The sequence below is a fragment of the Phodopus roborovskii genome, unplaced genomic scaffold, assembly GCF_943737965.1.
Source record: "Phodopus roborovskii unplaced genomic scaffold, PHOROB, whole genome shotgun sequence".
Taxonomy (NCBI): domain Eukaryota; kingdom Metazoa; phylum Chordata; class Mammalia; order Rodentia; family Cricetidae; genus Phodopus; species Phodopus roborovskii.
The window spans coordinates 2,775,938-2,799,060 of NW_026126409.1; the positions used below are offsets into that span (position 1 = coordinate 2,775,938).

The window sequence follows — 23,123 nt, forward strand, 5'->3', positions numbered from 1 at the left end:
ATTAGGTTTTTAGAAAACTCTGATTTTTGTTTGATTGTGGGTACTTACTTTCTTCTTCGTAAGCCATAGCTATTTCCCAGAGTGCTTATAGTTTTCATTTGTTTCTAGCAATTTAATTTCCTCCTTGATTTCTTTAATGACCCAATGTACATTAAAAAGTGTATTTTTTTCAAAAGTGTGTTAAATGTCCCAAGTATTTGTGTAATTTTTTAGTCTCTCCTGGTACGGGTTTCTACTTTCATTGCAGAGTGGTCTGATAGGATATAAGGAATTCGTTCATTGCCATCCTCTTCTTTTTCCTTTCCTGTCTTTCTCTTCCCCTGTCCTCCTCTTCCCTCTCTCCCTCGTGTAAATTAAATCCAGTTGATCCATGGTGCAGTTAATCTCCTAATAGAACTTGAAATACTGACTTCTTTATGTCTCCCTGCGGATGGGAATTATGCAAAAAAAGGGAATATGTGTGGCATATACAAGGCACTTGATCAATAGTCACTGAGCAAGATTTTCTATGGAATTTTAACATGCACTACGAAAACAACAATAGCCTTTAAGTACGAAAAGAAAACGACAGAGAAAATCCAAGGAAAAGCGAAGGCTGATTTTCCATCACTGGAACACTGGGCATCATTAAGACCTCTAGGGGGGCATCCAGGTCCTGTGACGCTATCTCTGGACAAAGTGCTCGCCTCTATGCAGACGCTCAGGTCGGCCTTTCAGACAGAAACCCTAGAAGACAGAAATTAGAGGCGTCCTCCGGCATGATTCAAATCCCTGGGCTGGTGTAATGGGCTGTAAATCCACGGCGGGCAGAAAAAACTAAGTCTCGTTTTCCGGGGACCTTTTAGAGAAAGCACTAGCCCCTCCCCTTCCGGCCCGATCTTATGCGCCAGGCCCATCCACGTGTGTTTCGGCTGGAGTGAACTTGGGGAGCTGCTGCGGAGAGATCCGTGAGGTTGTTGTGTGTGGACGCCGCGGGGCCTCGGTGGCCAGGACATCGCCATGGTGGGCGGCGCCCTCTGTCGGGCGGACGGCAAGGGTATCCGCGGACCCGGGAGAGGTCCGCACGGAAGCGGCTGCCAGGGCGGTGCGGGGCGTGGGTGTCAGCCCCGGGACTGGGGTCCGCTGCCCCAGGGCTCGTGGGTGAGCCCTGCAGCCGTGTATCTTCATTAGTACCGCGATTCTGGGCACACTCACCCACGAGTTGCCTTGGTCCACAGCCCCTGGGTGGCCAGTTCCGATCGCAGTCCTGCCTCTACAAGCCCCGTTCCCCCCGCGGAAAGATGTTGTTTTGTCTATGTCTTTAAACAAAGCAGTTAGTTAAGCGTGTTCATAAAACATTTATGTATAGCAGTGTAAAGGGCGCATTCACAGAACCCGAATGCTATGTTTATAGTTGGTTTTGTGTGCGTGTGGATATTGGAAGCTGACTCGTGGGAGTTTGTTCTCTCCTTCCACCATGTGGGTACCTGAGGTCCAACTCAAGTCTTAGGGTTAGCAGCATGCGCCTTTACTCGCTGAGTCATCTCTCTGTCCCCTCCGTTTCTTTGCTTTTTTTGTCTTTTCATGCCTTCCTTGCCTACTTTCAGTCTGCTTATCCATGTGCTTGCACGATTACTAACTACAGTCTTAAGAGTATTTCAGATATTAAAGTAGTTATGCGTAATTATACTGGGAATTCGACTGCACTTGTCCTTAGCAATAAGTAGTTCACATTTGTCACTATTAGTAAAAATGGGTCGCTTTGCGTAGAGGTCAAAGTAGTAGCATTTTTATTGTTATGTTGTAATTGTCACATTTTTGTCCCCATTTTTCTCATTATCAACAGTGCTCCTGCACCTTTCTATAAAAGTCAGCACATAGTTCCAGAGGCGTAAGGGTGACACCTGTCATCTCTGGAAAATTATTTAATTTCCATCAGCTTAATTAGAATGATAGAATGCTTTGTGGAGATTAAAATTATACATATCTGTTCCTTTTCTGCAGCATTAACTTTTGGTCAGTAGAACATGGGCGGGGGAGTAGGTTTTCCTGAATTTTTTCATTTCTACTTATGGTTGGTTGGAAAGGACAGCAGGCCTTAAGCCTGCACAGAATGGGAGGTTATGGTCTAACAGGGTTGGCGGAGCCTGACTTCTTAAGTCAACCAGGAGAGTGCACTGTTTAGTTTTATTTTGAGTTTCTGTTACATAGTCAAATCTGACTCTTAAGTAATATAGGTTGGCCAAAATACAGGATTTCATAATAATAATAATAATAATAATAATAATAAACATTAAATGTATGACATCTTTGAGGACTGACTTCTGATGGCCTTAACTGCTAAGACTTAAGTTGAGGAAATAGGGAAATAGTTTAGTTTTTTGTTTTGTTTTGTTCTTTTCCCTATTTGGGTTTGCTGATTTGGTAGTGGCTTCTATTGTTTCTACATGCTTGAGTTGAATCAGCCAAGTGTGGTCAACTTTGACTTTGCATGTGGCTTTCTCATTTCTTCCATGTTCCACAGGGAAATGCCTGCTAAAATTCTGTTCTTCAACATTAGAAATGTCCTTAACTGTAGCCAGCATTTCTAGCCACAAGTCTCTTTTCCATTGTCTCAGAGCTTGCTTTAAGCTTGCACAGCTGAATCCCTGACTTGTATCGGCTCCCTGTGTGGGCTGATGCCAGTGGAGATTTCTGAACAGATCACTTCTGTGATGAGCATAGGGGAACAAAGACTGTTGGAATTAAGAAGATGTTTGGCCTGTCTCATTTCTAGTGATGTCTCTAGCTCATTGTCTTTTTTGAACGTGATTTTGTGACCAGAGTCACTTAATGTATCTGACTGTGTGTCCTATCTTTTAGCCTAAAGGACTGAAAGGAAAAATTGTAGGTCGGGAAAAGAAAGTCATCCATCCATACAGTAGGAAAGCAGCTCAGATTACAAGAGAATCCCACAAACAAGACAAGAAGGAAAGGTACGTGTCTAGTCCTGTTGGTGTGCACTAGGGCCTTTGTCATCTACCTGTTGGGTGTATTCCTCAGTTGCCACCTCGGCTTCTCCTTTGATAAATGTTTTTTCATGTGTTCTTGTACTGAGGTAAATGTAACAAAGCCTCTCGTCTTTCAGAGCTGATCTGAATCAGAAGTTTAAGTAGCAGTCTGTGGTGACTATAGTGAGAGAAATTAACACAGGTTGAAGAATAAAGAGAGGTTATGTTTTATGCAAGTCATGGGAGACTCCTCAATGAGCTAATTAGCATGTGAGCAGAATTGAGAGATACGGAGGAAACTATAGATAAAGGCATTTCTGTTGTGCAGTGTATTCAACATAACAAAGGAAATGTGGAAAGTGTGGTTAGATGTCTTGGATCTAGGGACTGGTTAGAGATGTCATAGGTTAGGGAGCTGTCATTGTTTATGGGTCAGGTGGATTGAAGCCAGGAGACTAGATAGAAGAATGAGTGCTGTAGATGGGAGAGAACACAGCTAGGGCTGCCATCTCAGAGTTGGGCAGGTTTGCAGAGAAATCTGCCACAGATACTAAAAGGAAAAATATACCAAAGAACATCAGGGTGTTTTTAACAGATTTCAAAACCCTTGCTTTGGGGATTTTCTAATTTGTGTACACAGTTACTTTCAAGACTGGAGAAGAGGGTCTGAGGTTGAAGGGGAAGATACAGCAAAGATTCCATAAAGTGAGGGCCAAATAGAAGTCACTGCTGTTACTTTGGGCTAGCTTTGCTGTCCCAATGAGTACAACAGGTGTTCACATAGTGGCTGGTGGAAATTTGTTCACTATTATTGCATTTTGATACCTTGCCTAAGACCTAAAGCTTCATTTAATAAAGCTTGACTGTTAGAGGTTTTCTAGGAGAGATCAATAGCATAGTCTAATTTTCTTCTTTTGCAGAGGATGTATCTTTTTTACCTAACATGTATGATGGCAATACTGTCCTAAAATAGTAGTTTTCAAAATAGTAGTTTTATCACTTAGCGTTTTTGTTATTTTTAAAATGATTTACTACATCTAAGATAGTATAATTTTTGCCATTGCCCTTATGCGTAGTTAAAAAACTCCATTTAACCTGAGACCACCATATTAGAGCCGTGTTTTTTGCTGTAGGTTTCCCACTCAGAAGGTCTGCTAAGGGCTCTGGGCTTAGGATTTGTATTTCCAGATGGTCCCCAGATGCTACTGCTGCAGGCATAGTCATAGTCCAGTCAAACCTTTGCTTGTGTGAACAAGACTGTTCCTCTGGGCTAAAATAACAGTCTAGTGACATCTCGTCCCAGTGATTTAAAAGATTCATGTCATTTCATGTTTCTTTGTTGTTAAGATTGTCTTTTCTTTTTTTTTTTTAAATTACTTGTGAAAAAATGTCAGAGTTCTCTGGGAAGTTTTTCTTTGCGATATTTTTGACAGATTTCTAAGCCCCTGCTTTGGAAATTTTCTAACTTATATACACCTTTTGGTTCAAGATTGAAGACTGAGAGAGCCTTGCGTCTCAACCTTATTGGTAAGTGGGTCTCAGTGCTTAGAATTCTGGCTGCATACAGGATGGTTTTCTCTAAATCAATTTCTGTATTATTTGTATCAGTTATCTTAAAAAAGCTGACTTAGCTATATGAAAAGAGATGAAGTGGAGCAGAGCATTTGACTTTCAGAATAAATCGCTAGTACTCCCTGAAGCTCAGCTTGGTGGGGACTTTTTCCCCATGCACCTACACATCCTAGCTCATGTTTGACACTCTCTCCCTGCAGGACAGCTGAGGTTATGAAGGGTATGTGTGCTAGTTTGCTGCAGCACATCCCTGAGACACCTGGTTTATAAAGAGGAGTGGGTTTGTTTGGCATATAGCGGTGGGGAATTTGATCCATGAAGCTGATCACGTTGTTTGGGACTGGTAGCAATGCAGAAAGAAGGCAGTCGCAGAGTGGGTGTGTGCTAGGACAAGCTACTTACCTCATACTGGCTGAGAAGGGAAGTCCCAATATCCCCTTCAGTGTCACTTCCTCAGGGACGTAAGAGTGCCCACTAGGCCTCACCTCCAAGTTCTCATCATCTAGGAGCATGGGGTGCTAGAGAGCAAGCCTTGAAGACATGGGCCTGTGGAGGATTGTGGTGGAAGCTTTTGCCTACATTGTGGCGCTAAACTTTTGTACTATTCGTAGGTGATAAACTTCAGTGGTTTCATGGCCATCTGGATACAAACAAAACGAGATATTCAAAGAAGGATGCCTGTGAATTAATTGAAAGGTACATACGGAAATACTGTGAGCCAAGGGTCAGAAAAGAGTTCCAGGGATAGCTATGCCTTGGATTTGGATACAAGTAGATGGGCTTTTAAACAAAAGACTTAAGTTTGTGTCCCAGCTTGGCCCCTCTTAGTTTCCTGGAATTAGGGATGGAGTCCTGGAGAAGCATTTTCTGCACCAGCCCTAGGTGTTCAATTGAGATAAGGTAGCTTGAAAGTGCTTTCAGACTAAGGGAGTGGTGTCTAAAAGGCCCTGGAGTAGAGGGGGGATAGCTGCCAGGTGGAAGGACCAACAGACATTTCATGTGACCAGAATAGCAAGCTCAAAGGCTAGTGTAACTGGTGCTGCAAGTGACAGCTAACTTATGAACAGCATTAGGTGACCATGTGAGTTTGGACTTTATCTAAGGACAGGGAGCTCTGGGAGGACTTTCCAGGAAGCTTGTGTGGTCCTCATGCAAATACTTCAGGTCACAGCCCAAGAATGAGGCTGTGCTGGAGGACCTAATTAAGAGGCTGATGGGACTGTCTGGGCATGATACTGTTGCCCTGTTTAGTAGTAGCCTGATGGAGAGCTAGAGGGAAGTGATATTGAGAGGTAGAACTTAGGCATAGAATAGAGAGAGGCATTAGGTGGATGCCTGTAAACCTCACTTAGGATGTCATACTGTGTCCTGAGGTGAGGGGCTCAGATGATGGATCAGGCATGTTGGGGCATGAGGAAGGGCATTGTATGAGTGTCTCTGTTGAGGATGAGGTACTGTGCTCTAAAGAAGTCCAGTAGGTGATTCAGTGTGAGCTTCCTCAGTTCGGCACAGAGCTTGCTGTGATTTGTTCCCTGGAGTTAAGTGGTTGGGTTAATCAGAAAACAGAGTAAGAATTCTGAGGAAATGAGGAATTTGAGTATGTCAGTAGTCAAAGGACAGGGACACCTAGGTACTACATTTAAAGTGAATTAATAAAGCCTAAGTATATAGACATTGTAACAAAAATAATTTTCATATTTTTCAGGTATTTGAGTCGATTCAGGAGTGAGCTGGAGCAGATTGAGCTACATAACAGCATCAAGGACAGACAGGGAAGGCGCCACCATTCCAGGGAAACTGTCATCAAGCAGACAATGGAGCGGGAGCGGCAGCAGTATGAAGGTTATGGCTTCGGTGTGTATTCTCTGACTTCTTTGCTTTTTTAAATAGCATCTGAGTTACAGTGAATTCCAGAGATTTCACTCTATTGATTTATTTGGTCCTGTTCTGATTTTCTCTTCTTCATGGATAGAATACTTTTGGTTTCGTTTCCTTGTGACAGTTAACACCTGTCTTTCTACTGTGACAGTTGCTTCTTCCTAGCACACATTCTACTTGTCTTTCTTCTGGGTGTGCCCATCTCCAGACAGCTGTCCCTCCTTCCCACTGTTGTAACTCTTGCCTCCAGGCCACGGTAGGCTTTTCTTTCTTAATACTCTAGCCTACATAACTAATTCCCAAGCATAAGTACAACATATTACTGATTGGTACTGCTGAAGACTGGTGGCCTGGATAGCCACCCATAAACTGGTGGCCATTCTGAGGCTACATGACCTACAGATAATACTGTGACTATTTTTTAAAAATAATTTCATCTAAAAATTACAGCATTGTGGTTTAAGAAACCAGATAACCTGGCAACAGACTGTCCAGTGGTGAAGTAGCAGCTGTCCCTCATGTCATTGTCTTCATTCTATTTCTTCCCTGGCCCTTGTAGGTTTTCTTGGTCAAAATAATGGTTAAAATGCATGATAGCAAAATTAAAATTTCAAGTTTTAGTATAAAAAGCATGAACATATGGCATCCCCAAAAGAACTACTGGTGCATGATACTAGAAATTCTGAAATGTGAACTTCCTCTTCACTGCTAAAATGTGTTTCTTAACCTAAAAGAAGAAAGCCATATTTTTTGGCACTAGACACATCCACACTTGATCCCTGGAACCTAAAGGAAAATAAAGTGGATGTCCTCATTTTCCTCAACTTAAAAATAAAATAGATGGTGTGTGTTGGGGGGTGGGTAGTGGGGCATAGGAGGAGAGGAGGCCTGGGAACCAGCATCTTGGATGTAGAATTAATTAATGTAAAAATAGAAATAAAATAGAAACCAGACATGGTGGCACTACCCTTAATCCCAGCCCTTGGAATCAGAGGCAGATGGATATCTTTGAGTTTCTGGCCACTCTGATCTACATAGTTTCAGGATGGCCTAGGCTACATGTTCCAGGCTTCATGTAAATAAAACAGAGGACGTATTTCTCTGGTTCAAAAAGTTGAGGATTAACTCAAAAGTCCCTGCCACAGTACAAGAGCGTCATAGGGCTTCTTCCACTCCTGTGATGTTCGCAGATAATTATGTTCTGTAAATATCAGATGTTGTATGTGAGTCTTTTCCTAACACTAAGGTAAAATACCCTGGCAAAAGCAATGTGTGTGGGGGAGGGGTTGTTTTGGCTCATAGATTAATTTCTTTGTAGTGGTGAAGTCACAGTAGTAGGAGCTGTGTGACATTGTATCTGCATCTGCAATGGATGCTGTTGCTAAGTTCTCTCTTTTCATTCAGTCTGGAACCCAGCCCAGGAAATGGTGTTGCTCAGCACTTAGGGCTGGTCTTTATTCCTCAATGAACCTGATCAAGGTGATGGCCCATGGGCATTCCTAGGCCCAACTCCCAGGTGATTCTGGATTTCATCACGTTAACAATTAAGCTTAAGGACCACAGTTCCACTCTTTGCCATCTTGACACCCAAACACATCACTTTAAATATGCCTTCCTCCCTATGGCTATCTTATAATGCAGAAATACAGTCAATCCAACTTAAGTCCCAGTTCTTGACAGTTGTAGTGCTGCTTAAAAGTCCCTGCCTGAAACTCTCTTAACTGAGCTCCCATGCACGTTACTGGGTCACTTTTTAAAGCTCCTAATAATGATTGTAATTCTTTTCAAATTTTTCATGGCTTGAATGATGTGGGTTTATTTTAATGTTAAGTAATCTTTAAAATCTGGTAAATTCTACCAATGTGACATAAAGCATGGACTTAATAACTTGTCTTTCGTAGCACAACAAAATAGCAAACAGCCACACTTGCTGTTTGAACATGCTGCTTACCCCATAAGTCTGTGCCAATACATCTGTGTGACAAGAGTTCTGTCGTCCCTGGGCACTGGTCTCTGTTCTTCCAAGTGTAGTGTTTGTGTTGACTGTAGCAGTGCTTTGACAATGGTTGTCTTTGGGACTGGAGATTCAGCAGTGCAAATCACTGTTTCAGGCAGCTCATAAATGACTGTGTCTTTAGCTTTAAGGGATCCCATGCTTTCTGGATTGGGCGGGCATCTGCACATACGTGACACGCAGGCACATTTACATATACATTTAAAAAGGTTTTCTTTTTATTAATATCAGTTACCATGTTGTATGTGCGATGAAAAAGTGAGAATATAACAAGCAATTTAAGAAAGAACATGCCTAATGGATATTATTTTCTTTTTCAGAGATTCCTGACATTTTAGACACTAATAATCTGCAGACTTTTCGGTGAGTATCTGAGTTCCTTGGAAGTTGTATTGTGAAATATACAAGGCATGAGCTTCCCTGGGTGTAGATGTTAATAGGAAAGAAAGTAGAGAGCATTCTGTTGGCGTTCCTCTGCTATGAGTGTGCTTGTGTCTGTCTGCAGCACCGAGTGTACGTGCAGCTGATGCTGGAGACACTCTTTTTCCTTCCCAGAACAGTAGTATATCAGAGAGGTCTCTGTCCTCCCCTGATGCTGGTTTTTATTTCTCAAAGATAAAACAACAAGAGCAGAAGAATAAAACTGGTGCCAGGGCAAGCGTTTAGTCATTGAAAACCTTTGGTCCAGGGCTCTGTGATTCTGCCCTGGTAACCATGGAAACTACTGAGCTGTAGAAACTCAGATTCTGTGTATTAGGAAATGTTTTTTTATTAATAATTGTGGTCTTCACTGAAACATGTTAGGGGGTCTGAATTTTCTTTCTTCAGAGTTAAACTAGATGAATTTAAATCCAAGCATAATTGAAAACAAATTGTGTTCCTTGCTTTTGAAGCAGTGTGTATTCTGCTACTTGGAAAGAAAGTGAGAGGAGATGAGCATAGAGTGTTAGCATTGCTGGTTAGAGATCCCTTCATGGAATGATCTCCAGACTTCTCTCATGAGATACCTGAAGACAGAATTGTTGGACAGATAGAGAGGTGTCAGCTGCAGTGTGCCTGTGTGTGAGAATGCCTTTTCAGATTAGAGGTTTGCTACCTGTGACATAATTCTAACTTTTGATGGTCTTGAAACCATGTAGCCTGATAGAGGAGAATGTTTAGGGTAGGGAGAAGAAGGGAACCACAAAGCCCAAGGTTTTCTTGTGCATTTCTGAAGTTTAGAGTGTGTAAGATTCTGTGCATGTAATACTGCTGTAGCAGTAATAAGCAAGTCTTAGGGCTTGGGCTATTGCACCCCCCCATGCTTATGTTGACATTTCACATACATGTGAAATCTGTTATGGATTTGAGGTCTTTCCTCTGCTGTAGGTAGAGTTCTTAAGCTGACTGTCCTTGCCGCCCTCAGCACTACACTCATTTCTTTTAGGGAATGGGATTTTGATCTGAAGAAGTTGCCAAACATCAAAATGAGGAAATTTTGTGCTAATGATGCAATTCCTAAGAAGCGCAAACAGAAAACCATATTGAATATAGAAAAAGATTTAGGGGAATTAGAACTAACTGGGGAAATTGGAGACTCTAAAGATGGGAAATTGGAACCAGCAAGTGAAGCAAGTGACACGGATGAAGAAATGACTCCAGTGCCTGCCTGCCCGTAATGAAAAGAAATCACACAAGACCCTCATGTCCTGCTCAGTGATTATGATACATAATCGTGTGTATGTGTGGGCCAGTGAGATGGCTCAGTGGCTGGGGCCTTCTGCCAAGCCTGACTGCCAGAGTTTAATTCCCAGAATCTATGGTGTGAAAAGAACAGATGCTACAAGTTTTCTTATGACCTCTCACAAATAAATAAAATTTTTAGTAATTATTTATATGTAAGAATTTGCTGTTGAAATCATTCTCAAATAAGTGATATGCAGTTTCCAAATAGGTTTATGATTTTTAAGAATGAAAGTTTTCATTTTAATTAAATTGCTTTTAAAATACAGAGACTGTTGCTCTTGTAACTTTCGGGGAGTCTAAGTAATAACTGAGTGCGTTTTGGGTGAGGCTGCTATGTCACTTCATGGCCAACAGTGTCACAGTGATGGAAATGCGACATGGACAGGGTGCAGCAGGAGGCTAAGGCAGCAAATGGAAGGGTTCTGTGTTGCCTTCTCTTCTGAAGTCCTGTCATCTCTGAACATTGCCATACTGATGGCAGTGAGCAGGGCGGGGGGGCAGCGTTAAACACATAAATGGGGGACATGTTAAACTATATCCAAAATAGCATTGACTGAATTTTACAGAAGGGAAAATCGGGGGAAAAATGGAGTTTGGAAGGTGGCTTGGTCTATAAAGTGCTACAGAGGGCCTGAGTCTCCCTAGCAGGGCAGTGTAGCAGGTTCTTATTATCTCAGTGCTGGGGCGATGAGAGGGTGGGTAGAGATAGTAAACAGGCAAAGAGCAATCGGTACTGGCTCAGTAGTCCATGTCTGAAAGTGGTACTCTGAAGGGTCAGTGCTACTAAACCCCCACCAACGACTCCCCTCAAGGCCAGACACAGACAGCATAGGATTGCCTTGGATGGCATTACTACTATGTGTCATTGTATATTGGAAGCAACTTGTTTTTGATTTTACAGAGACTCATACCAAATTTGACTTGATTCTCACAAAAAAAAAATTTGGACTTTTGAAAAATGTTGGAACTATTCAAGGGCCATGGAGACTTTATAGGGCCATGGGATACCCTTAAGAATTTGAGGCCAAAGGCAGAATGTGGTTTGAATTTTAAATGTTCCCTACAAGCTCATTTTTTGGACACTCCAACTCCACCTTCTGGTATTGTTTTGAAGGTTGTGGAGTATTGACGAGGTGGGGGGTGGCTCTTCGAAGGTTGTACCTGTCCCTGGGTCCAGTTGAGTCTTCCACCATACAAGTGGAAAAATTATTCCAGAAGCTGTAACAAACTGAAAACCTCCTGAAACCGAGCCAGAATACACTTTACCTTAAATCCCCCCCCCCTTTAGGAATTTGGATTACAGCAGTACAAAAGTAACTAACACATATAACACATTCCAAATAACAGTTGAGGTAGCATACTTAGGTGACTCTTTCATGCCTAGTCTCAGGCAGCAGGTCATTGTCAACTAATACAGAGGCTGTTGCCCTGTGCACATTCATAAGTCATGGTACTATCAATTCTACATAGTAATCTACGCTTTCCCCATTTAGCTCTTTTCCTAACTTTATGATTGTGATTTCATTACTTTTTCAAGGGTTCTAACTGTATAAATACTAGTTTGCTAAATATCCAACTGTTGGATCTATGTATTAAAAAGCCCTTTGTAATGGATGCAATATCGTTTTCATTTCATAAGCAGACCCCACTCCATATTGTTTTTGCCAATACCTGAATAGTGTGGTAAATCTTTCATTATAGTTTACTACTTTCTAGACAATGTAACTTGGAAAGCTGCAGGATTAGGTGTGTGCATATGTAGACATGCTCTTGTAAATACACTTAGGTGACCCAAGGAAAGCAAATACCATGCTCTTGGGTGGATGTGCCCTGCTCTGTCCTGAAGCACCATCCCTTCATTTTTTTAATGAGGTCAACTGTGTTGACTTGTCCCGAAGTACTTTACTTTGATGAAGCCAGGAACTTCAGTTTTATCAGTTTGAAATTCTCTGCAAACAGCGCCCCAGACTGCAGGCAGTGATGGATGGCATGGCGAGGAGCTGTGCTTCCTTCATTTCAGCTTGACAGCAGAGCAATGTGAGAGCTGGACCAGTTGGTCGAGAGATGTATCCGTTGTTCATACTCTTATTTTCCTCATTTGCTCTCAAAATGGATTTTTGCAAGTTTGTGTATTATTTCCTGTGGCTAATGTATATTTATTCTTATCTATTTTTGAGGCCCATTGAAGGAAATTGTTTCCTTTTGGTCAAAAGAATGCACTCTACCTCAGGCCTGTGTGGAGACTACCCAAAGCGTAAGAGTTAATCTGGTTGGACTGGTCCATCACCTGGCTAAGGGACTACCCTTCAGAAATGCCAGTTCACCTTCATTCATGCTAAAGAGATGAGTAGTAGTTATCACCTTAATGGGATAATGTCCTTCCTTTCCTGGAAAGCTGGGCCCAGGTGTAGTTGATATGGAGCTGCCATGAAGCTCTGTTAGGTTGTCTCACACGTCTCAGGGAAAGGTGTAACTTTAATTTTTTCCTGTCCTTCTAAACTTGGGCATGCTTTCCCTCCCTTTGGGCTCTCACTTTCACTCTGAAGTCCTCCTACATGTCTGTGCAGGCATTGTTTAGAATGGCTGACATCCATCACTCAACATGCCATCTTTACTCAGATTTCATGACTCTTCAGCTTCTTCCTCCTTGCCTCCTCCCATCTGCTGATGTTTCCAGCTTCCATGACCCGTTGTTGATTAAAGTCTAATAAAATTGCCCTGGAACTTCTTTCTGAATCTGTTCTTGGTTATTTTATTGACAAAACCAAGCATCCTGAAAAGGATCCCCAATTTTCTCAGTAACATGACATCCTAGATGGGGCCCCCAAATTTCCATTGATAACCCTAGGTTGGTAATGCTAAGTGTAACATAAGTATGTTCAAATTCTACTTAAAAAGTCGGACCATTGTCAGATCTTAAGTATTTAAGGTTTAGAATGTTCTAAATACAATTCTAGGAATCCTAGTACATTAGGCAGAAAGTAGAGAAACTAGAGCAAAGATTTGGAGCATTTGTTTAATATACAAAGTCTTTCACAGATAATTAGTTTCCTTAGTTTGTCTTAAGCATATGTTACTCACAAACAGTAAATTGTTAATGAAAGACAATTAAAACTGAAAAAGTACAAATGCCCAATCTCAAAAATTGCACACAGTTTAAAATAATATTTTCTCCTTTGAACATTGCCTTCAATTTCAACATGGGCTTTCTTCGAGTGTGGGAAAAGTGCTTTTGCCCCAAATAGCAGCACTTCCTTTCAGTTGTGTCGTGGGAAATAGCACCATTGAACCACTGATGGAAGTACACAATTTTATAACCATTACAATAGGAAAGTTTAGGTTCTCCATTTAATATTTGCTCCAAAATATCCATTGGCAAGGTAAGATAAATTTTATCTGACAGATGGAATAAATGACCTATTCCACCTCCCTCCATTGTGATCTCTCATAATGATGTCACGGTGTTAATGACATCACTTTTCAACAGAAGAATAAATGTCTGAAGGATACCCATGGTCCTTCTCATAAAAGAAAAATAAGTTTGGGGGTTCTTTGGGTACCAATACCTATAGGAGTAGTTCTGGGTGAGATTTTGATCCTGGGACATTGTGAGAAGGACTCAGTGTGCATTGCAGGATCCTGGGTTATTGGAACTCTTAGGTGTTTTTCTTTTAGTTTTGTAGGGTTTGGTTGTTGTTTTATACTTAAGCCAACCTGCTTGGGGTCAGGGCTTCACTTTTTAAAGATTTATTCTTTTTTTCTAATGTATATATTTGTCCATGTATGTGTGTGGGGACCCTCAGAGGCCAGAAGGTGTTGGATTCCCTGGAGCTGGAGGTACCGATGGTTGTGAACTGTCATGTTGGTACCAGGAACTCAACCAGGACCATCTAAGAGAGCAGAAAGAGTCTAACCCTGGGCTTCACTTTTAAATGTTTTAATTTCATTCCTTTTCAATTGAATATTTAATTATACCTAATGGAAATGCCAAGTCTTGATAGAAAGCGTTTTCAGCGTCTGGTTTATGCCTTTTCTAATAGTGCAGCTTCACTTTGTGTTTATGAAAATCTGTTTCAACAGTTTCAACAATTTGTAAACTCAACAACTCCATGTTTTGTTTCAGTTTCACTTTGCGTGTGTGTGCAATTGTGCACGCGTGTGCATGCGCACGCAGGTAAACATGCCTCAAGATAATGACATTAGGTAAAGCAGTTTTTCTCCTTGAGCTGTTAAGTGTGGTCACCAAAGCCAAATCTTTTCATTGTTAGTAAGTGAAAGCTCCGTTACTACACAAGTGTGCAAAGATGGGTTCAATATTGACTTTATTCATTTAGTTTTAAACCTTGTTGTCAGTTTCGTTTTGTTTTTGGAAAAGGTCTCATGTAGCCTAGACTGGTCTATTTGGGACACACTGTAGCAGAGGATAGCCTAAGCCTTCTAAATGCTGGGATTGCAATTGTGTACCTACTGAAACACATTGGTAAGAGCTAGGGGAAAAAACCTGAAGGAGGGCTAACCCTTGTGTGAAGTCATGATCAACACATCCACCCTTTGTTCATATTTATCTTTAAATCTTTAAAATGGAAACTATTTAGAAACTTAATTCAAAGTTTAAGGGTTAGGTCTTTTTTATGCCATGGGAACTCTTACTTGTTCTGGAGGTCTGGTCCACTTTAGTTATGTCCCTTGTATTGTCCCTGCATATTTAATCTTTGCCTCCCATAAGTTTTAAGAAAGATGAGTTTTTAAGCTTTTGTTTCCTGACTGAATACTTTTTAACATTACTCTTGTATACATACATGAATATACATCTCTTTGTATCTGTGCCTCTCTCTGTCACACACACGCGCGTGCGCACACACACACACACACACACACACACACCCTTGACATTGTTTACCATGTCTTTATTTCTAAGGCTAGAACTATTTGGACCCAGTGTCAATCACTACAAATAGCATACTCAGTTCTCATTGAAAGATCTTTTTTTTTTTTTTCTTTTCCTTTGAGAATCAATGAAGATCAAACACACTGATAATTACAAAGTACTAAATACGTGGATGTGGTACCCAGATTTGTACAACATGATGCCCATGCTTTGGTTTTTATGGCCATCTCTGTCTTTTCAGGATAATAAATAATGACAGCTAACCAAAAAAACAAGTCACTTTTTAAAAATTTATATGGTCTCTTTCTTTGACGGGTAACTATGTCATTATTTACCTAGCTCACTGCAGTGTCATCAGTTTGTGTGACTGTATAGAGCACAATGCTCAACTGTTGAACCGACAACCAGCTCATCACTCACCAAAGAATCTGGGATAGTTTTACTTCTGAGCTGAGCAAGGGGACACTGTCAGCTATGAACCTTAGTTAAGATGCTCACCTGTCAAACTGACACTCCGTATGGGTTTAAAAACAAAACTTTTAATTTTTTTGTCCTGTCACAATTACTTTAAACATATTACACGGAATTTCATTACATTGCTACAGATGGTACTGACTCCCTATACCTTTGTCTTTTCACCCCTTTGAAAAGTAGTGCCTTCATTGGATTTAAGCTGGAATACTTAATTTGATGAGTTTGGTGCTTTCTAAGTCAATCTGCAAAACAAAATAGCAGATTAAACTGCCATTCTGAAATATTCAACTGTTAAGTGAGGCAGGTGTAGCTTTTAATGAAAGGGCTCTGCTGTCCATTATCCATATTAGATCCTGCCCAACACAATATGTTCAGATGGAAGTGTGTCATAAATGCATGCTGGATTTTGAAGACTTGGTCCAAGAAGATGAAAGCCATTTTAATAATTGTTTCCAATGATTACATGAAATAACTTGTATATATAATGTTGAATAAATTATAAAAATTAATTGACCTACTTTTACTTTTCCTAATGGGGCACACTAGGAAATTTAAATTTTACATCTGCATTTGCAACTCATGTGAAGTGTCTACCATTGAGCACTGTAAGAGGGACCAGATAAAAAACACAGCATGATAGTTGCTTGAAAAAAAAAAAAATGCTAGCTAGCTAAACAATGCTCTGACAATCTTTTCTTCATGATTTAAATTTTAGCAAAATTCCAAACACTTCTATCTTCAAATGTGTATTGCATCCATTTAAAAACATGCATCTGTCAAAATAACCAGACTTCACAATAGCCAGAAAAACCAGCTGTCAAAGTGTAAAAAAACCCCTTAGGTCATCCAGGTTTGCCTCTGGTGTGACTTAGGGATGATGCACACAATTTTGGGCTTAAGACCAGATGTATGTCATTTCCAGTGGACAAGGCCCTCCAAAGAAGCACACACTGCATTTGAAGTCTGTTCTGGGATTCCCTCTGCACTACGTGAAAGAGGATTACATGTCCGTCCAGTCTTTCCTCACTGGAAGCATCGCTTGTATCGACTGTTCCTTTGAACTCACTCCCTAAGACGCCTTTCCATGTTCCACTGCAGGCTCTGCTCCTTGGGATCCTGCTCACTTGATATTTTCTCCTCATTTCCTTTTGCTCCAAGTCAGGACAAACAAGTCAGTAGGGGAACGGAGAAGACAAGGAAGCCACCAGAGCAGAAACATTTCTGTGTGTAGTGGCTGGGGCTGCAGAGATCCTTCTGTGAAGTTCCCCTCTAGTTCCATCAGACTGGTATAACTTCAGGTGGGGCACCCTCTGCAGGTGGCGGTGAATTTGAATCTGCCTGTGGCACAGGAACAACCACAGCATCCTTGATTTCTGTGTTAACGTTACATGAGAAGTTCTTCTCCAGTTTGTTGGCTGTGTCTGGACAATTCTGCACAAAGATCACACGATTGTAGGCCTTCAGCCTACGCCACAGTTGAACATAGACTTTACACTGTACATACATGAAGACGAGACCACCCGTGAAGCCAATGGCCACCACAACCAGTTTTGTCCAAAATGGCCATTCCAGCACACCTGTGAAACAGAAAGAGAGGGTGCTGTTACCAGGTTGTCATTTTCACATTTGGTCTCTACTGCTGTGATCCAGACTAAACATACTTGCCCTGGATTATGTATATTGTGCTACAGAGTCAGCCAAAGGAAATAGCACCAGTGTGTGGCTTTCCACTGGGCATTTCCAGTTCAGACTCCCCAGAAAGCAATACTACTGATTTATTCACAGAGCTGATGCTGCAAGGGTCAAGTAGCCCTGGGTATGAAGAGATTGCTTTCCTCCATGAACAATGCAAACTCTGGGATATTTCTGTGCTATTGGTCATTTGTGAAGCTAGTATTTCTCAAATATGACTTTCCTGAATATAAGAATTTTTTAAGTGTATTTTTTTTCTTTGCAAAAGAAATTTTCCTTTGAAAAAATGAGGGTTGGGGTTGGGGAGAGCAACTCTCTGGACTTAAATGGATTTATGTTATTGTCAGGAAACATCTCTCTGCTGTTGTTGATGCCACCTTAGTCCTGCTTACCTAGTTTTACAGTGGTTAAGCGTATGCAGCAGAACTTACTAGAAAGTTTTTACATAGCCAAGAAGTTACCTTCAACTATGTCTCTCTTATACTCTATATCTAAGGTCCTATTTGTGTAGTGCTGGAAACCAACTGCCTCCTGTTCTAATGCAGGCTTAGGCTGTAGCATGGGCTCTCCTCATCTTCTTTATAGTGAACCATTCCATTAGAGCCCATTCCAGTGAGAAAAAGGTGCAGCTTATGTAATGAGGTTGACAGACAGAGAATCCATGCCTTACTTAGTGACACTATTTTCTGCCTATCTCCATGAAACTTCTTGGTCCCTATCACCCTGGCAATCAAGGTCAACCTCTAAAGTTGGGATAGAAAAATGTTTTGCTGTTTAAAAAAGCAAATGTCTTTTTCAAAATACGTCAAATATTCTACAAAGAATTCCACCAGAAACACAAATAATGTTAATTCACTTTGAAGCAAATGGCAGGACAAAGGATATTAAATTGGGAGAGGTGCTGGAGTCACTATTTTGGAGAACTATGGGCACTTGGGCACTATGATCTCATGGATCAAACATAAGTCCTCAGATTTAGCTGCAGGTACCTTTATTTGCTGAGCCATCTTGCTCCTTTTTGAATACACTGCAACTGTCACATTAGGAAAGCAGGACTAATGTGCAAAAGCCAAGCTGGAGAGATAGCTCAGCTGTTAATTTTTAAAGAAACATGAGTTCAGTTTATGTTGTCAGAGCCCATATATCCAGTTTACCTTTTCTGCCATCCAACATTCTCTCTCTCTCTCTCTCTCTCTCTCTCTCTCTCTCTCTCTCTGTCTGTCTCTCACACACATGCACACACACACACACACACACACAGAGAGAGAGAGAGAGAGAGAGAGAGAGAGAGAGAGAGAGCGAGCCAAACTGCACACTTAGCCTCATTTGCCATTCTAGGTCATAGCATCTCCCTTGCCTATGCAGCTGCTGGGTGGAGCACCAGCATCTCTCCAGATGCAACAGTTGAATGTGGATATCATCCTACCTGACTCAGGCAGCACAAATGCCTAACCAAAGCACAGAATGAGGTGAAATAAATGGTCGCTGTTCTGAGCCACTATGTGTGGACAGGTTTTGTATAGTAGACCAACTGACATACTTAGACATGGAGCAAAAGTTAATCCTGCCAATGAAGGCCTTCATCTCAGCTCAGCGAATTGACAGTGTGGTAGATGAGCCGGCAAAGTTCATATGAAGAGTCACTGTGGTGGCCTGACTGGCTAGAGAGTTCCATGTCTCTGACTGAGTAAGCTGCAGAGTAAGGGCAGCCCTCTCTGTGGTGCCCAAACTCAAATCTTTCTCACTTCTTCTAGGCTCCATCTTCTGGATGCCTCCATTATCCAGGGTGTCTGAAGTCCAATTAGCTGCTGGCCATAGTATTGGCACATAGGCAACTCTGTATAACCTCACCATGTACCCCCAGCATCCCTAGCAATTTTAATACTTTTCACCAGAGGGATACCTCAAAAGACCACCAGAAGTCAATGAAAAGGTCTGGTCCTTAAGCATAAGGAGCAACTGTGTATGCTGACTTTGTTAAGGAGTTCTTCTTTCCCTTCCTCTCCCTCTCCCTCTACTACTACTACTACTTCTCCTCCTCCTTCTTCTTTCTCCTCCTTCTTCTTCTTTAAATTTAATTATTTATTATGTATTTGGTATTCAACCTGCATATTTGCCTGTGAACCAGAAGAGGACACCAGATCTTATGTTAGATGGTTGTGAGCCCCATTGGTTGCTGGGAATTGAACTCATTACATCTGCAAGAACAGGCAAGGAGCCCAGAGATCCGCCTATCTCTGCGGGTCAAGTTCCTGCCGGCAACATCCTTGACCCCCAAATCCAGGCCTCGCTAAAGAAAGAGGCCTCAGCTGGAGAGTTCCAGTTTCCAGTGAGATCTGACTATCCTGCAAAACCATCCCAAGTTCCAGCTAAGCCCTTGTCTTCTTCCACCAGCTATTGGCTAGAGGTGAGTCTGGGCCCAATCGGGACTGCCTGTCCCCCACAACCCCTCCCCCCCTGCCCAAACTCCCTGGGTTGGCCCCTGATCCAGCTGCTCCTGTCTCCTGTCCCCATCGAGAGCACTCTTGGAGCTCTGATACACTCCCACCCATCCCCACCACGAGCCTACCCCCCCCACCCTGTGCCCTACCCTACCCAAGGTCCTGCCACTCTGCTTGAGCACTGGGACAGAGGGTGGAACCAACAGTCTACCCTACTTCGGAGACTTCTCGGAGCAACAATGAACAAAGGAGTCCTGACTATCCACGCAGGACCACCCGTAATTTCCACCTGCTTGGTCTCTGACCCCACCTCCAGTCCTCTGCTGGAGTCCAGGACCACTCCCAGAGATCCACCTATCTCTGGGGGACCACTGTGAGTACCTGCTGGCATCTTCTACTGGATCCTCATCCTTGACCCCATCCCTGGGTCCCTGTCTGCAGAGAAACCTCCTAGAGAGCTTGGGTCACACAGAGCTACAGCTATTGAATCGCAGACCCACATAAGCCCATAAGGGAAGTACCAACACCTACTGGAAGAAGCTATGGGAAGAAGGCAATACAAGAAAACACCTAACAACAGAAAGACAAACATGACACCACCAGAATCTAGGGAATCTACACCAACTAGAATGGAACACAACAAAGCAGAGGAAGCAGAAGGGAATGACTTAAAAATTACCATCATAAAAATGATAGAGGCCCTCAAAGAAGATGTGAGAAAATCCCTTAAATAAATGGAGGAAAAAACAAACAAAAAAGTGGAAGAAATGAACAAATTCCTTAAGGAAAGTACAGAAAGCCAAGAAAAAACAATTAACCAGGTGAAGGAAACAGTTCAAGACTTGAAAACTGAAATAGAGAAAATAAAGGCGACACAAACTGAAGTAATGCTGGAAATAGAAAAACTGGGCAAAAAATCGGCAACTACGGACACAAGCATAACCAACAGAATTCAAGAGATGGAAGAGAGAATCTCAGGCGCAGAAGATAAACTAGAAGAAATAGATTCATCGACCAAAGAAAACCATAAATCCAATAAATCCTTAACACAAAACATCCAGGAAATGTGGGACACCATGAAAAGGCCAAATCTAAGAATAATAGGCATAGAGGAAGGTGAGGAAGCCCAGCTCAAAGGTGCTGAAAACATATTCAACAAAATCAACTTTCCAAATCTGAAGAAGGACATGCTCATGAAAGTACAAGAAGCATACCCAATCCCAAATAGGCTGGAACAAAGAAAAAAGACCCCTCGACTTATAATAATCAAAACACCTAGCATACAGAATAAAGAAAGAATATTAAGAGCAGCGAAGGAAAAAGGACAGATAACATATAAAGGCAGACCTATAAAATTACACCTGAGTTCTCCATGGAAACCCTCAAGGCCAGAAGGTCCTGGATAGATGTTCTAAAAGTATTAAGAGAACACGGATGCCAGCCTAGGCTACTATATCCAGCAAAACTCTCAATCACTATAGATGGAGAAAAGAAGATATTTAATGACAAAACCAGATTTTCCCAATACGTATCTACAAATCCAGCCCTACAGAAAGTATTGGAAGGAAAACTCCAACCCAAGGATGGTAACTACACCCACAAAAATGTAGGCAACATATAATACAACTACACCAGAAACAAAGGGTAAAGCAAAACTAATATATTCACAATACCACTGCCAACAACAAACCTAAATCAAACAAGCATCAACAATCAATGGTCCTTACTCAACCTCAACATTAATCATCTTAACTCACCTATAAAAAGACACAGGCTAACAGAATGGATATGAAGACAGAATCCATCCTTCTGCTGCATACAAGAAACACATCTAAGTTCTTCAAAGATAGACATTACCTCAGGGTAAAGGGTTGGGAAAAGATTTTCCAATCTAATGGAACCAAGAAGCAAACAGGCGTGGCTATCCTAATATCTAACAAGTTAGACTTCAAACCAAAATTAATCAAAAGAGATGAAGACGGTCATTTCATATTCATCGCAGGAGAAATCCATCAACACAAAGTCTCAGTTCTGAACATCTATGCCCCTGATACAAAGTCACCCACATTCGTAAAAGAAACACTACTAAAACTCAAAACTCATATAAAACCTCACACACTTATAGTGGGAGACTTCAATACACCACTCTCAACACTAGACAGGACTACAAATCAGAAACTCAACAAAGAAACAAAAGAACTAACAGAAGTTATGTCTCAACTGGGGTTAACAGACATCTATAGAACATTCCATCCAAAGACAAAAGAATATACCTTCTTCTCTGCTCCACATGGAACCTTCTCTAAAATCGGCCACATACTAGGTGACATAACAAACCTCAACAGATATAAGAGAATAAGAATAGTCCCCTGTATCTTATCAGGCCACTATGCTTTAAAATTGGAATTCAACAACAACACAAATAGCAGAAAACCTGCAAACTCATGGAAACTTAACAATGTGCAATTGCACCACTCCTGAGTCAAAGAAGAAATAAAGAAAGAAATTAAGGACTTTCTAATATTCAACGAGAATGAGGAGACAACATACCCGAACTTATGGGACACCTTGAAAGCAGTGCTACGAGGGAAGTTCATTGCACTAAGTGCCCATATGAAGAAAATAGAGGATAGTCACATAAGACAATTAACAACACAACTGAAAGCCTTCAAACAGAGAGAAGCAAATTCACCCCGCAGGAGTAGACGCCAGGAAATAATCAACTTGAGGGCTGAAATCAACAAAATAGAAACCAGGCAAACAATACAAAAAAATTAATGAACGAAGAGTTGGTTTTTTGAGAAAATCAACAAGATAGACAAACCTTTATCCAAAGTAAGGAAAAAGCAGAGAGAAAACATGCAAATTAACAAAATCAGAAACGAAAAGGGGAACATGACAACAGACAGAGAGGAAATCCAGACAATTTTCAGGTCATACTTTGAAAATCTGTATTCCACAAAAATTGAAAATTCAAAGGAAATGGATACGTTTCTGGATAACTATCACTTACCAAAATTAAATCAAGAACAGAAAAACAAATTAAATAGACCTATAACCTGCAATGAAATAGAAGCAGTCATCGAAAGCCTTCCAACCAAAAAAAGTCCAGGGCCAGATGGATTCAATGCAGAATTCTACCAGACATTCAAGGAAGAACTAATACCACTACTCCTCAAACTGTTCCACGAGATAGAAACAGAAGGTTTATTGCCAAACTCTTTTTATGAGGCCACAATAACCTTGGTGCCCAAGCCTCACAAAGACACAACTAAGAAAGAAAACTACAGACCAATATCCCTGATGAACATCGAAGTAAAAATAATAAAATACTGGCAAACCGAATTCAAGAATACATCAGAGAAATCATCCACCATGACCAAGTAGACTTCATCCCTGGAATGCAGGGATGATTTAACATATGAAAAGCTATTAACGTGATCCACCATATAAACAAACAGAAAAAGAAA

At 41.3% G+C, this 23,123-nt stretch overlaps 2 protein-coding genes across 5 annotated transcripts in view; one reads left to right on the forward strand and one right to left on the reverse strand.

Annotated features, from left to right (window-relative positions):
* Window positions 1-907: 907 nt before the first annotated feature.
* Window positions 908-10,295, forward strand: Tma16 (translation machinery associated 16 homolog). The gene is made up of 7 exons (XM_051181939.1): window positions 908-1,002; window positions 2,842-2,954; window positions 4,459-4,496; window positions 5,153-5,237; window positions 6,247-6,395; window positions 8,754-8,796; window positions 9,860-10,295. The coding sequence occupies exons 1-7, from the start codon at window positions 1,000-1,002 to the stop codon at window positions 10,089-10,091; spliced, it is 663 nt and encodes a 220-aa protein (XP_051037896.1). The 5' UTR covers window positions 908-999; the 3' UTR covers window positions 10,092-10,295.
* A 2,865-nt stretch (window positions 10,296-13,160) lies between these two features.
* Window positions 13,161-23,123, reverse strand: part of Marchf1 (membrane associated ring-CH-type finger 1) — a 528,109-nt gene continuing 518,146 nt past the window's right edge. For all 4 annotated transcript variants that reach the window (XM_051181944.1, XM_051181945.1, XM_051181943.1 and 1 more), the window contains exon 8: window positions 13,161-17,097. In XM_051181944.1, coding sequence (XP_051037901.1) covers window positions 16,799-17,097 — 299 coding nt within the window. In that variant the 3' untranslated portion in view covers window positions 13,161-16,798. The remainder of the gene's footprint in view (window positions 17,098-23,123) is intronic.